At 42.4% G+C, this 13,978-nt stretch overlaps 1 protein-coding gene across 2 annotated transcripts in view; it reads right to left on the bottom strand.

Annotated features, from left to right (window-relative positions):
- The window catches only part of SH3YL1 (SH3 and SYLF domain containing 1), a 116,782-nt gene that overhangs the window by 14,937 nt on the left and 87,867 nt on the right, over nt 1–13,978 (bottom strand). For both annotated transcript variants that reach the window (XM_030198930.1, XM_030198931.1), the window contains exon 6: nt 1,602–1,730. In XM_030198930.1, the coding sequence (XP_030054790.1) occupies nt 1,602–1,730 (129 nt within the window). The remainder of the gene's footprint in view (nt 1–1,601; nt 1,731–13,978) is intronic.

Genomic DNA, 13,978 nt, shown 5'->3' with positions numbered 1-13,978 from the left:
TTTGGGAACCACTGGCCTAGAGCATTAAAAGATAGCTCATAGATAGGAAAGGCTAAAGAGATTAGGGCTTTTCTGCTTAGAGATGGCCGAGGAGAAATACAATAGAAATCTATACACTGAAGCCCCAATGCTCAGAAGCAAATGCGGGTGCTAGAAGCCATCAGCGCTGGACGAGCGCCCGCATTTGCTAGTGCTGGATGCTTGGAGGGCTCCAGCATGGGGATCAACGAGCTAGTGTGGCTAGCATGTAAATCACATGTAAATTAGATAATTTTAGATGTGCCCAGATGCTCAAAGAAAAGCGCCCTTAACAAGGGTGCCCTTACCGCTGGGAACCTAACGCCAGCTCAGAGCTGGAACAAGCGTCGTTGAAGACAGGAGCAAGAGGCAGCCAGCATGACATTTACGGTGTGGTTATGGGGTTACTGCAGGATTCTTGTTTTTCTCAATATGGCTAGCTTTTGTGTGTTCATAAGAAAAAGGGAGCTTGGGATGAAAAGGGCAGTTGCTTTTTCTGTAGGGCCAAGTGTCTTTAAATCCATGTTCCAGCTCACCCACATACCACACACAGCTCCTGCCCGCTAGACGTCCAGCTCGTCAAAGTTTGGAATGAAGCAGAAGCACTATCGGCAAACAGCATCTCTTCCTCCTCCTTCCCTCTGCCGTTCTGGGTCTGCGCTTCATGCACAACTCTTCAGCGCAGGTGTCAGACGCTATCCTTCCCTTAACTCTGAAACAGCTCCCTAATGCTCAGTGCTGACAGCATGCCTAAATTTGTATGTCTAGGGCTGAGCATTAAGGAGCTGTGTTGCAGTGCTGATGTGGCAGAATTTTTCTGGCGCTGTGGAGTTTTGAGCATCTGGGCATGAGTGGAGTGGGTGGAATGGCAAGATCAGAGTTGCTTGTTTACTCTTTTCAGAAGTACAAAAGGGTGCTGGGGGCACACAATGAATTTACTAAGTATTACATTTAAAACAAATTGGAGAAACTATTTCTTCACTCAACATTTTAAGCAAGCCCCTGGAATTCATTGTCAGAGACTGTAGTAAAAGTCGGTTTAGCAGGGTTTAAGAAAATATCTTGACAAGCTCCCGGAAGACAAGTTCATAAACTGTTATTAAGGTGGACAAATCCACTGCTTATTCCTAAGATAGAAACATAAAATAAAGCAGAGGTTGGAGGAAGGGATTGTCGATGATTATACTTGTCGTAAAAACAGGTGTTTACCGAATGAGGTGATATAAACAACCCTGGCGACTGTATGAGACTTTCCCTGTAATACATCAGTAAAACACAAGTCGAACACATTAATTGTCTACTAGTCTTTGTATTGTATATTCCTAAGATAAGCAGCATGGAATCTATTACTGTTTTGGAATCCTGCCAGGTAGTTGTGACCTGGATTGGTCACTACTGAAAACAAGATACAGGGCTATAAACATTTCAAGTTAGAAAAAAAAGGGGGGATACAGTGCTTGATGGACTTTAGGTCTGTCCTGTACAGCAATACTCTTAGCTAACCACTGAGGAAAAATGACATTAGGGGATATTTCTCTAGGTCGTTGACCTCTAAAATATTTCTGATTTGCATTAGCACTTACTTGCTATTAGTTTCTTTCCTTTCAATTAACCCAGATCCTTCCAACGAAATTCCAGCAAAGAGACCACGGGATTTGCAGTAGGTATACACAGCAGCAGAGCTTCGTAACGCAACATCACCCTCTAAATTTCTACAAAACAGTTTTTTTCATTATAGCATTATTGCATCCCTCTTAAAAAGCTTTAGAAAATTACAAAGAAGCATTAATTATTTAGAAAGATAAAGATAGTGCTGTATATACAAAATTATAGGGGCCCTTTTACTAAGCCGCGTGTCTACGTGTGTCCAAACGTGCGCCAAAATGGAATTACCACCCGGCTACCACATGGCTCTTGCGGTAATTTCATTTTTGGTGCACATCTGATACGCGCGCCTCAAAATAATTTTTTTCTTGGACATGCATAATGGGCGCGCGCCAAGTGGCATTTGACACGCTTAGGTCATTACTGCCTGGTTACCGCATGAGACTTTACTGCTAGGTCAATGGCTGGTGGTAAGGTCTCAGATAGAAAATGAATGTGCGGCAATCTTCATTTTGTCACATGTCCATTTTTGGGAAACTAAAAAGGCATTTTTTGCAGGTGCGCTGAAAAATGATTCTGCGTGCACCCAAAACACGCGTCTACACTACCGCAGGCCATTTTCAGCGCACCTTAGAAGTCCCCATAATTAGGCAAACAGACTTACCGAGTATCAACCACAATATCCAATGTAAATCTTACTATGTCTTTCAGTATTCTAGTACAGTGTGCCAATTAAATGGCTCATTCTGAGAAGGAGAAAAATACTTCAGCAGCTCAGCTACTAGATTCAAACTCAGGATAAACTGAGCATTACATTACCAGGCATAAAAATCTCCCCTGGAGGTGTGGCTGGTGATGTACTGCTCAGGTTAGCGTGAGTTTCAATCTAGTGGGTGAGCTGCTGAAATCTTTTCCTCCTCTTCAGAATGAGCCATATAATTGGCACACTGTACCAATTCACTAGAATAGTGAAAGATACAGTAAGACTTACATTGGACATTGTGTATACACAAAATGCAATTAGAATTGGCTTAAAGGCGAGGTACAGAGTTGAACACCAATTTCAATTAAGTAAAATACAGAAATAGAAGAACTATAATAGCCTAAATAAAACATATCACTTACCTAAGCATGGATTAAGGAGACCTAATTGCTTAGTTACAGCCAAAAACTAGAGCAGAAATGGCTAATTTTGAGATAGGAATCCTATATTATGAAACCATGAGTCCAATGTATTTTATGTACCTGAATAAGAAGTGTAGTTACTAAAAAATATTGTGTTACTTGTGTATCAAACAAAAGGCACAGAGATTAAGCTGTAGAAACTCCATTTAGGGGCACAAAGTGATACGTAGAACAATATTCTACATATCACTTTGTGCCTGATATTCAAAGGATTTATGCTCCTAACAGATTCTTGCTCATAAATTGGCCTCATTGAAAATTTACTACTACTACTACTTAACATTTCTAAAGCGCTACTAGGGTTACGCAGTGCTGTACAATTTAACATAGAAGGACAGTCCCTGCTCAAAGAGCTTACAATCTAAAGGAAATTTACTAGAGCCAAGTGCACAAAAGTTTACTCAAAGTTTCACTAAACTCTTAAATTTAGGAGCATAAGAAGTGGGTGCCAACAGGGGTGGACTTAGGGCACCGAAAAGAAATTAGGAGCTTAGCACTGATTTTCAGTATTAGATTTATAAAATAGGCTCATAAATCTAGGCAAATGAATGGCAGGCCTAAATTTATGAGCACAAAATTAAGATGAATTTTCAGTTGAGAAGTTATGCTCCTAAATTTGTCAGAACATAAGGCACAAAATTAAGAGGTTAATTTAGGACCATAAATCTAGGAGTTCAGCATTTTCTGAGTATCGAGCTCTTTACTAACTTGAAACTCAATTCTATTACACTGTCTAGAAGGGAATACTTCCGAATATAGGTTAAAAGAATGAAATTACACAATTTACTACATTTAATAGATTTCTAATTTACCTTATAATAGAAACACACTGTCCAGGGGAAATATTATACAATATATAAACAGTTATAATATACATTATACATTAAATCCCAAAGTAAATATCTTGCTAGAAGATTGTAATATAAACACAAAGCTGCTTACCTGTACCAGATATTCCCTGATGACAACAGTCACTAATTGTCTACATGGGACACATTTGCACTCAGCACCAAATGAACAGATTCTTCCAAGAAAAGACCTATAAGGCTTCCACTGTACATGTACAAATAGATCCCATGCTTAGGATGGCTCTGTGTGCCACTCAGTTTCAAACAGTAGTTAAAAAGGAGAGGGGTGGGGAAGAACAACTCCAAATGGAAGGATTATGCGACCGCACCTTGAGTATTGTGTTCAATTCTGGTCGCCGCATCTCAAGAAAGATATAGTAGAATTGGAAAAGGTGCAGCGAAGGGCGACTAAAATGATAGCGGGGATGGGACGACTTCCCTATGAAGAAAGACTAAGGAGGCTAGGGCTGTACAGCTTGGAGAAGAGACGGCTGAGGGGAGACATGATAGAGGTATATAAAATAATGAGTGGAGTGGAACAGGTGGATGTGAAGCGTCTGTTCACGCTTTCCAAAAATACTAGGACTAGGGGGCATGCGATGAAACTACAGTGTAGTAAATTTAAAACAAATCGGAGAAAATTTTTCTTCACCCAACGTGTAATTAAACTCTGGAATTCGTTGCCGGAGAAAGTGGTGAAGGCGGTTAGCTTAGCAGAGTTTAAAAAGGGGTTGGACGGTTTCCTAAAGGACAAGTCCATAAACCGCTACTAAACGGACTTGGAAAACTCCAAAATTCCAGGAATAACATGTATAGAATGTTTGTACGTTTGGGAAGCTTGCCAGGTGCCCTTGGCCTGGATTGGCCGCTGTCGTGGACAGGATGCTGGGCTCGATGGACCCTTGGTCTTTTCCCAGTATGGCATTACTTATGTACTTATGTAGGTGGAACTACTATTTATTACACGCTTCATCAAAAACTGATCAAAGCAACTTAGATTCCAAAAAATAAAAAAACATATTTAGATTAGATTTATTATTTATAACTCACCCTTATCCAGGGTGGTGAACAAAAAATATATACATTATATCTATGAAATAGAAAAAAACATACACAGAAATATCATACTCAAACAATAATTTGAAAAAGAACAGTCTATACAATGCATTTCACTGGCATTCTTTGTGCCCCTAAAAGGAGAATGCAAATGTCTCAAACAGCTATATGTGTTCAGTAGACACGTAATAAGCCAAGCACAATAAATGTGCCTTCAATTGACGCTTAAATGTCAATAAATCAGTCCAGAAGGCAACACAATAGATCCCAGCAAGTTCCGCATCCCAGATTAAAACTTCAGACAATTCCTTTATAGAAATATAGGGGTAAAACAGAACTTTTCGCAAGTTTCTGAAAATGACATCCATCTGAATATCTTTCAGAGGGGGAATTCCTCAAAGTAGGGGCCTTACTTTAACAAGCTTTTCTACTGGTCCCTTTCAACAACTCTTTAGAAGAATGTATACACAGCAGGACTTCCATCAATTGAATGAACCCTTTCTGCCACACATATCTATTGAAGCATGGTGCAATTTAGAGGACCTCCTCATTATTTGGCTGTGGTAGTACCTTATATCCCTAGTAAAATATATCTTAGTCATCTATATCAAGTCTTTTGCAGCTGCCAGCTAGTATCTACCAGAAAATAGGCTTTTAGTTCAACTGGACCAGTTATAGAATGATTTGCCCCAGGAGTTACATGATGAAATAATTACCTTCATTTTAGAGCGCTTCTAAAAACTTGCTGCTTTATGTGCTTTGGGGGTTATTTCACTAACTTTTATATAATTTTATATGAAGATTTTATTCTATAAATTGCTTTCTTATAATGTGCATCTCTAAAGGTAGTATATCACGTGAAATAACTGCAGCAAAATACCTATGGAGAGAGCCCCTCAAAACAATAGTAGTAACTTGTACACAAACTTAAAGGCATACAATATTTAAAATGTGTTAATAAACACAATAGGAAACCAAAGACTGTAAAGATGTGACATACAGCGAGATAGTCAAGTCATCAGCCCCCAAAATCTGCATATATTGCTGACTTCCTAGAAAGCTCTTTAGTAAGATAGAGAGAACTGAATTATCCAGTTTGCTACCGCTAATCATTTCTACTGCTAATAATTTCTGTAGCGCTACTAGACATACGCAGCGCTGTTATATGCAGGTACTTTCTCTGTCCCTAGAGGGCTCACAATCTAAGGTTTTTGTACCTGGGGCAATAGAGGGATAAGTGACTTGCCCAAGGACACAAGGAGCTGCAGTGGGAATTGAACCCAGGTTGCCAGGATCAAAGTCTACTGCACTAACCAGTAGGCTACTCCTGCTAAGAATAGGAGCATGGATCATGGTAGCCAGATCCATGCTCTCCAAAACCAGTTTAAGATATTATAATTGCCAGATAAAAGAAACATGTTTTGTTGGTGTGGGCAACGTGAAGCTCCACTGTCAACCCCACATCCACAACACTAACCAGACCTCATATTTCATCCTCATATGGAAGCGATTCCTCATCATAGAAACATGACGGCAGATAAGGGCCATATGGCTCATCCAGTCTGCCCATCCTCAGTAATCACTAACTCTTCCTTTTCCTAAGAGATTCCACGTGTCTGCCCCACACCTTCTTAATCTCTGACACAGACTTCGTCTTCACGACCTCCACTGGGAGGCCATTCCACACATCCACCACCATTTCCATGAAAGAGTGTTTCCTTAGACTCATCTTAAGCCTATTTCCCCTTAACTTCATCTTATGCCCTCTCATTGCAGAGGTTTCCTTCATTTGAAAAAGGCTCACCTCCTGTACATTAATGCCACTCAGGTATTTAAACATCTATCATATCCCCTCTCTCCCGCCTTTCTTCCAGCGTGTAAATGTTGAGGTTCATGAGCATGTTCGTATATGTTTTATGACTAAGACCACTGACCAATTTGCCCTCTGGACCAACTCCATCCTGTTTATATCTTTCTGTAAGTGTAGTCTCCAGAACTGCACATAGTATTCTAAATGGGGCCTCACCAGAAACTTGTACAAAGGCACTATCACCTCTTTTCCTGCCAGTCATCCCTCTCCTTATGCACCCGAGCATCCTTCTGGCTTTGAGTGTCACCTTTTCTTCCTGTTTGGCCACCTTAAGGTCATCAGACACTCTCACCCCCAAGTCCTGCTCTTCTTTCATATACAGAAGCTTTTCACCCCCTATACTGTACCTTTCCCTCGGGCTTTTGTGACCCAAGTGCATGACCCTGCATTTCTAAGCATTAAATCTTAGTTGCCAATTTTTGGACCATTCTTCAAGTTTTGCCAGATCCTTCCTCATGCTATCCACACCTTCCAGAATGTCCACCCTATTACAGAGTTTGGTTACCATCCACAAAGAGACAAACCTTACCACACAGCCCTTCTGCAATATCATTCACAAAGATGTTTAAAAAAGCCAGCCCAAGGACCAAACCCTACACTACAACACTTGTAAAATCTTTTCCCTCAGAGCAAACTCCATTTACCACTACCCTCTGTTTCCTTCCGTTTAACCAGTTTTTAACCCAATCAGTCACTTTAGGTCCCATACCGAGGGCACTCAACTTATTTATCAGTCACCTGTGTGGAATCATGTCAAAGGCTAAAATTTAAGTATATAGAGAATCCACAAAGCGTGGAGAACTCAAAGAAGACCCATGGATACTTTGTAAAACAAACAGAAAAGTGGGCACAAAACCAGGAGTCCCAGAGACTGGATCACAGTAAAGCTTTACTGTGACCCAGTCTCTGGGACTCCTGGTTTTGTGCCCACTTTTCTGTTTGTTTTAAAATTTAAGTATACCACATCTAGTGCCTCTTCCACGTCCAACTGTATGATCACCCAGTCAAAGAAGTCAATCAGACTCTAGTGAAAACATGCTGCTTTGGGTCCTACAGTCCATTCGATTTTAGAAATTTCACAATCCTTCACTTTAGAAGCATTTCCATTAGTTTACTCACCATTGAGGTCAGACTGACCAGTCTGTAATTCGCAGCATCCTCCTTGCTTCCGCTTTTGTGCAGAGGGAGCACATCCGCCCTTCTCCAGTCCTCCTGGACCACTCCAGATTCTAGGGAAGCATTGAGCAGATCAGACAGTGGAGCCACCAGAATATCTCCAAGTTCCATGAGTACCCTCGGATGTATCCTATCAGGCCCCATCGCTTTGTCTACTTTTAGGTTAGCCAGCAACTCTGCTTTCTAACGAGTTCCTAAATTCCGATACTATCCTCCTCTCTACTGTCTTCAGTGCAAGGATGTTCCTCACAGCCACCATCTTTTCTATAAAGAAATATTCTCCCGAGTCTATCCCTTATCACTTTCATCCTACGACCTCTTATTTGAGGAACTTGCTTTCCTTTGAAAGATGTAAACTAATCATATCTCCTCTATCCAATCTTTCTTCCAAAGTATACAAGTTTAGATCTTTAAAGTGCGCCCTCATATGGTTTATGACAAAGACCCTTGAGCATTAATAGTAGCTGCCTTCCTAGCCCTCTATTTCTTTCCAACTAATTCCTAAAATTCTATTTGTTTTTTTTTGGCTGCCACCACATACTGAGCAGAGGATGAATATTTTGTCTAAAGTGATGTTTAGATCATTTTCCAGGTTGGTAACCCCCTTGCACTGTGTTGCTACAGTTTGGGTTATTCTTCTCTACGTACATCACTTTGAACTTCTCCACATTAGATTTCATCCACCACAGGATGGCTAGTTTCCCAGTCTGGGAAGATTCTCCTGCAATTTCTCACAATCCGCTTATGATTTAACAACTTTGACTAATTGTAAATCACCTACAAACCTGGTCACCTCACTTGTTTATTCTTGTTTCCAGATCGCTTATAAATATGTTATAAAGCACCAGTCTCAGTACAAATCCCTGGGGCACACCACTATTTACTTTTCTCCAGTGAGAAAACAAAGATAAAGGTCATATTTTCTATCTTGTAAGCCAGTTCCCAATCCACAATAGAACTTTGACTCACAGGACATTACTTCCTATCCCATGACTTTTTAATTTCCTAAATGTTTTCTAAAATCCAGATACACAGTATCAGTTGGGTTACCTTTATCAACATTTCAGGCCCTCAAAAAATGTAAGACTGGTGAGGCAAGACCTCCCATGACAAAGAATAAAAAAGGATGGAGAGACTTTCAAAAGGCTTCAGGCTGCATTATGTAGAAGGAAAAAGCTCTTTTGAAATTCAGTAAATGAAGAATCTTTTCAGCCTTATGGAGATATAACCTTAGGAAAAAATGCTGGAAGGATGATTTAGTTGATTAAGAGAGAAATTAAATACCTGTTTTGGTAGGACATTGGGATGTGTATGGTGCATTCCACTATCCCTCTTACATCAGTTTTCATCATAATAAAGTTAATAAGCTCTATATCTTATTGCTGAGGAGGGCAAAAGTGACAACCAAGAAAAATTTGACATTCAAAGTCAAATATTTTGAGCTCAAAAACAAACAAAAAGAAAACCCATCTAAAAGGCTCAAATAAGGCATTCATTAAATAGATATAACCATAGAGTTATCATATGACACTTAAGACTTCAATTAAAGCAAGCTTCACATAAATCTGACAACTAGAAGCTGTGCATAATTGATGATTTCTTTTTAAATTTGCTGGTGATAAGCATCAACAACACTGAAGGTGAAACATATCGGTTAATCTTTCTGTCAGAGTCTGAAAGATGTTGAAGGTATTCAAGCAGATTTTGTGCAGGAAAAGAGAAGGGATCCAAAGCCATGACCTCATTAAGGGGTTCTTTTACAAAGGTGTGGAAAAAAGTAGCATTAGTGCTCCCTTAGGCGGGTCTTTCCCATGTGCTAAGGTCATTCCCCTGGTGTGATATCCATGGAAGCCCTGCCACCATTCAACTTTTTTTTATGAGTGAGAGACCAGTCTGGAGGTCTCTGAGCAAACCTGACCCCTAAATTGTATAGCTGATCAGACTGATTGGGAAGCAGCAGAGACAAATACTCAGAGTGATATAACTATTTCAGATTGGGGGGGGGGGTGTAAGAAGAATTACTGCACCCAGAAACTATTTGGTCTATTCCTTGCTGTGCCAACACATTATGATGTTTGATGTGTTGAAATTGAGTTAATAGATTTTAAACTAAGTAATTAGTTCAGTTTTTGATGTGTCAAGACCTTGTGATGTGTGTTGTATTGATATTGAGTCAACAGGATTTAGGATGTGTGTTTCCCAGGAAAAAAAAACGGGGAGCGTGGAAGCCCTGAGAGAAACATAACACCTCTGGGACAGAGGTAGAAACAGTTCCTTGATGGGAAAAGGGAATCTTTTTTGTGTAACCCTGGGGAGAGTGTAACCCACTCAGGAAAACCTTCTTGGGCAAGTGGGTTTTCTTGGGAGTAACAAAAAAAGGAAGCCTGCCAAACAGTCAAAAGGGGCTGGGATAATGGAATGTTGTTCTGCTGGGGAACAGCCCAGTGGTTTAAGAGGGGAGGAGCTGAACTGATTATAATAAATGACTGTTATGGGAAGAGATGATTGGCAAGAATTATTAAAATGGAGCAAGGTCTGAGTAATAAAAGTGGTAGCCTAGAACCCTGTCAAGAAATCTGTGGCTATCCTGTCCTGGCAAAAGAAATGGGGGGGGGGGGGGGGGGGGGGCTGCAGGAGCACAGTATAGCATTTTTACCCACTAGCGGGGCAACTAGACATGGAAAATTGGCCCTCTGAGGAAGAGAAATCGAGAACCTGGAGAGTTGGGTAGAAAAGTATCCATCTGCGGAAGGAGGTGGGTGAGAGGAACCATGCCTCAAAGAGTGGGCGGATGAAAGAGGTCCAGCCTGTAACCAAGCCTGGCCACCCTGACCAGAGACAAAACAGTGATAAGGAGGTCAGCCCTCGGATTGTTCTGCCAAGCGGGAAGGGACAGAACATGCCATGGGTAGGAAACGACAGTGTTTTTGTATTAGTGGATCTTTTACACTGTTTCCTGTTTGAAAGTTACAATATGACGATTTGCTTGTTAAAGACTGATTCTGAGTTTTCCTATTCAGTAAAGTTTGATTTTTTTTTAAATAAAAGCAGTGTGCGAGTGGATTTCTTGGAGAGTAACACAAGGGGAGACGGAGTGGTGAAGGTGAGAACCCCTGGCCTAGCGGGATTAAGTCTGGCCCCCGCCCGTTCCCTATCCAATCAGGCTTGTGATTTTTGTGGCTCCTGGCCCGAATACTTACCCTTTGTATCCTTGGCAAGACACAGCCTCTAAAACTGAGCACAGTACTCTAAATGCAGTCTCACCAATGACTTGTGCATGGTCTTTATCACCTCCTGCTTTCTGCTGGTTATGCCCCTTGCTATGCAGTCAACCGTGTTTCTGGCCTTGGCCACTACTACTACTACTACTACTACTACTACTTAACATTTCTAGAGCGCTACTAGGGTTACGCAGCGCTGTACAAATTAACAATTAAGGACGGTCCCTGCTTGGAAGAGCTTACAATCTAAAGGACGAAATGTCAAGTTGGGGTAGATAAGTTTTCCTGAGAAGAGGTGAAGTGGTTAGGTGCCGAAGGCGATATTGAAGAGGTGGGCTTTGAGCATTGATTTGAAGATGGGTAGGGAGGGGGCACGGCGTATGGGCTCAGGGAGTTTGTTCCAGGCGTGGGGTGAGGCGAGACAGAAGGGGCGGAGCCTGGAGTTGGAGGTGGTGGAGAAGGGTACTGAAAGGAGGGATTTGTCTCGAGAGCGGAGGTTACGGGTAGGGACGTAAGGGGAGATGAGGGTAGAGAGGTACGGAGGGGCCGCAGATCGAGTGCATTTGTAGGTGAGTAAGAGAAGCTTGAACTGTATGCGGTATCCGATTGGGAGCCAGTGAAGTGACTTGAGGAGAGGGGTGACATGAGTATATCGGTTAAGGCGGAAGATAAGACGTGCGGCAGAGTTCTGGATGGACTGAAGGGGAGATAGATGGCTACGTGGGAGGCCGGTCAGGAGTAGGTTGCAGTAGTCAAGGCAAGAGGTAATGAGAGAGTGCATGAGAGTTCGGGTGGTGTGCTCGGAGAGGAAGGGGTGAATTTTGCTAATGTTGTAGAGGAAGAAGTGACAGGTCTTGGCTATCTGCTGGATGTGCGCAGAAAAGGAGAGGGAGGAGTCGAAGATGACACCGAGGTTGCGGGCAGATGAGACGGGGACGATGACGGTGTTATCAACTGAGATAGAGAGTGAAGGGAGAGGGGAAGTGGGTTTGGGTGGGAAAACAATAAGTTCAGTCTTAGACATATTCAGTTTCAGGTGGCGGTTGGACATCCAGGCAGCAATGTCGGATAAGCAGGCCGAGACTTTGGCCTGGGTATCCGCAGTGATTTGTGGTGTGGAGAGATAAAGCTGGGTGTCGTCGGCATAAAGATGATAGTGGAAACCATGAGAAGAAATCAGGGAGCCTAGGGAAGAGGTGTAGATTGAGAAAAGAAGGGGCCCAAGGACAGATCCCTGAGGAACTCCAACAGAGAGTGGGATAGGGGAGGAGGACGCACCATGAGAGTGTACTCTGAAGGTACGATGGGAGAGATAAGAGGAGAACCAGGAGAGGACAGAGCCCTGGAACCCAAGGGAGGACAGTGTGTCAAGAAGTAGGTTGTGATTGACAGTGTCAAAGGCGGCGGAGAGGTCGAGGAGGATGAGGATGGAGTAGTGACCTTTGGATTTGGCGAGGAATAGGTCATTGCAGACTTTAGATAGTGCTGTTTCTGTAGAGTGTAGGGGGCGAAAGCCGGATTGAAGCGGATCAAGGATGGCATGAGAGGAGAGAAAATCAATACAGCGGCTGTGAACGGCGCGTTCAAGTATCTTGGAGAGGAAGGGTAGGAGGGAAATGGGGCGGTAGTTGGAGGGACAGGTAGGGTCAAGTGATGGTTTTTTGAGGAGTGGAGTGACCACAGCATGCTTGAAGGTGTCCGGGACCGATGCAGTGGAGAGAGAGAGGTTAAGGATATGACAGATGGTGGGGGTGATGGTAGGAGTGATGGTGTTGAGTAGGTTGGTGGGGATGGGGTCAGAGGAACAAGTGGTGGCTTTCGAGGAGGAGAGGAGATGGGTGATTTCCTCTTCGGTGATAGCAGGAAAGGAGGAGAAGGAGGCCTGGGTAGGTTGGATGACAGAGTGAGATATACAGTAGGCTGAAGAGGAGGAGAGGGAGTAGTGGAGAATTCGAGGTTGATCTTCTGGACCTTGTCACGGAAGTAGTGGGCTAGAGATTGAGAAGAGAGTGAAGGGGGGGTGGGAGCAGAGGGCACTTTGAGGAGGGAGTTGAGGGTGGCGAATAGATGACGAGGGTTAGAGCTGAGGGAATTGGTCAATTGGATATAGTAGTCCTGCTTAGCGAGGAATATGATATGCCTTATCATATTTGGTTTGCCATCTTGAGATCCTCAGGCACTAACACCCCGAGTTCCCTTTCCTTGGCCGGCATATCAGCTTCTCACCTTCTATCGCACAGAGCTCCTTTGGGTTTCTCTACTTCAAGGGCATCATTTTACCTGTCTTCACATTAAAGCTCAATTACAAGCATTCCCCATGCTTTTAATTTTTGTAGATTACTTCTCATGCTTTCCACTCTTGAGGTGACCACTCTGTTGCCAATTTTCATGTCATCCATAAAAAGGCATACTTCTCTTGTAACCCTTCGGCAATATCACACACAATATTACCAAAGGCTTTCCATATATTGAAAATTTCCCCCCTGTTTCTCTACAAATGCTTAATGTTTTACTTCCTAAGGCTATTTCTATTCATCCCCAGTGACCCAAGTTTAAAGTTCTTGTTAGTATGTTTGCCAGTCTGTTTTTTGAAATAAGTTGCATCCTGACATATAACCATGTTCTCTGCTCAGGAGTCCTTGGAAGATCATCCCATTGTGCAGGAAGCAAAATACATGTCAGTTTCATCTAGACAGCCATGCATTCATTTTCACAAAGTGAATTTCCCTGTCTTGACCTTTATCTTTGAATGGGAGGACTGAGATATTAATTGAGCCTGGTCAAATCCTTTTGTCATCTGGAGACAATATATAGTAGCATATCTGCCTTCTTACCAAATTGCAGTATGGCATATGCGGTCCACCACATCCTCTACCATTCATCCTGAATTTATTTAAAGAAATCCACACACTTTAATAGGCTTAGAAACAGAGCCCCACTAGGCCTTTCCAGAAAGTAGCAATTTGGTGCCAAGCATGGTCACATGACCGAGCTATGGA

The sequence above is a fragment of the Microcaecilia unicolor genome, chromosome 3 (assembly GCF_901765095.1).
Source record: "Microcaecilia unicolor chromosome 3, aMicUni1.1, whole genome shotgun sequence".
In the NCBI taxonomy this organism is placed as follows: domain Eukaryota; kingdom Metazoa; phylum Chordata; class Amphibia; order Gymnophiona; family Siphonopidae; genus Microcaecilia; species Microcaecilia unicolor.
The sequence above is the reverse complement of the archived record's forward strand: the minus strand, read 5'-3'. Positions and strand labels throughout refer to the sequence as shown.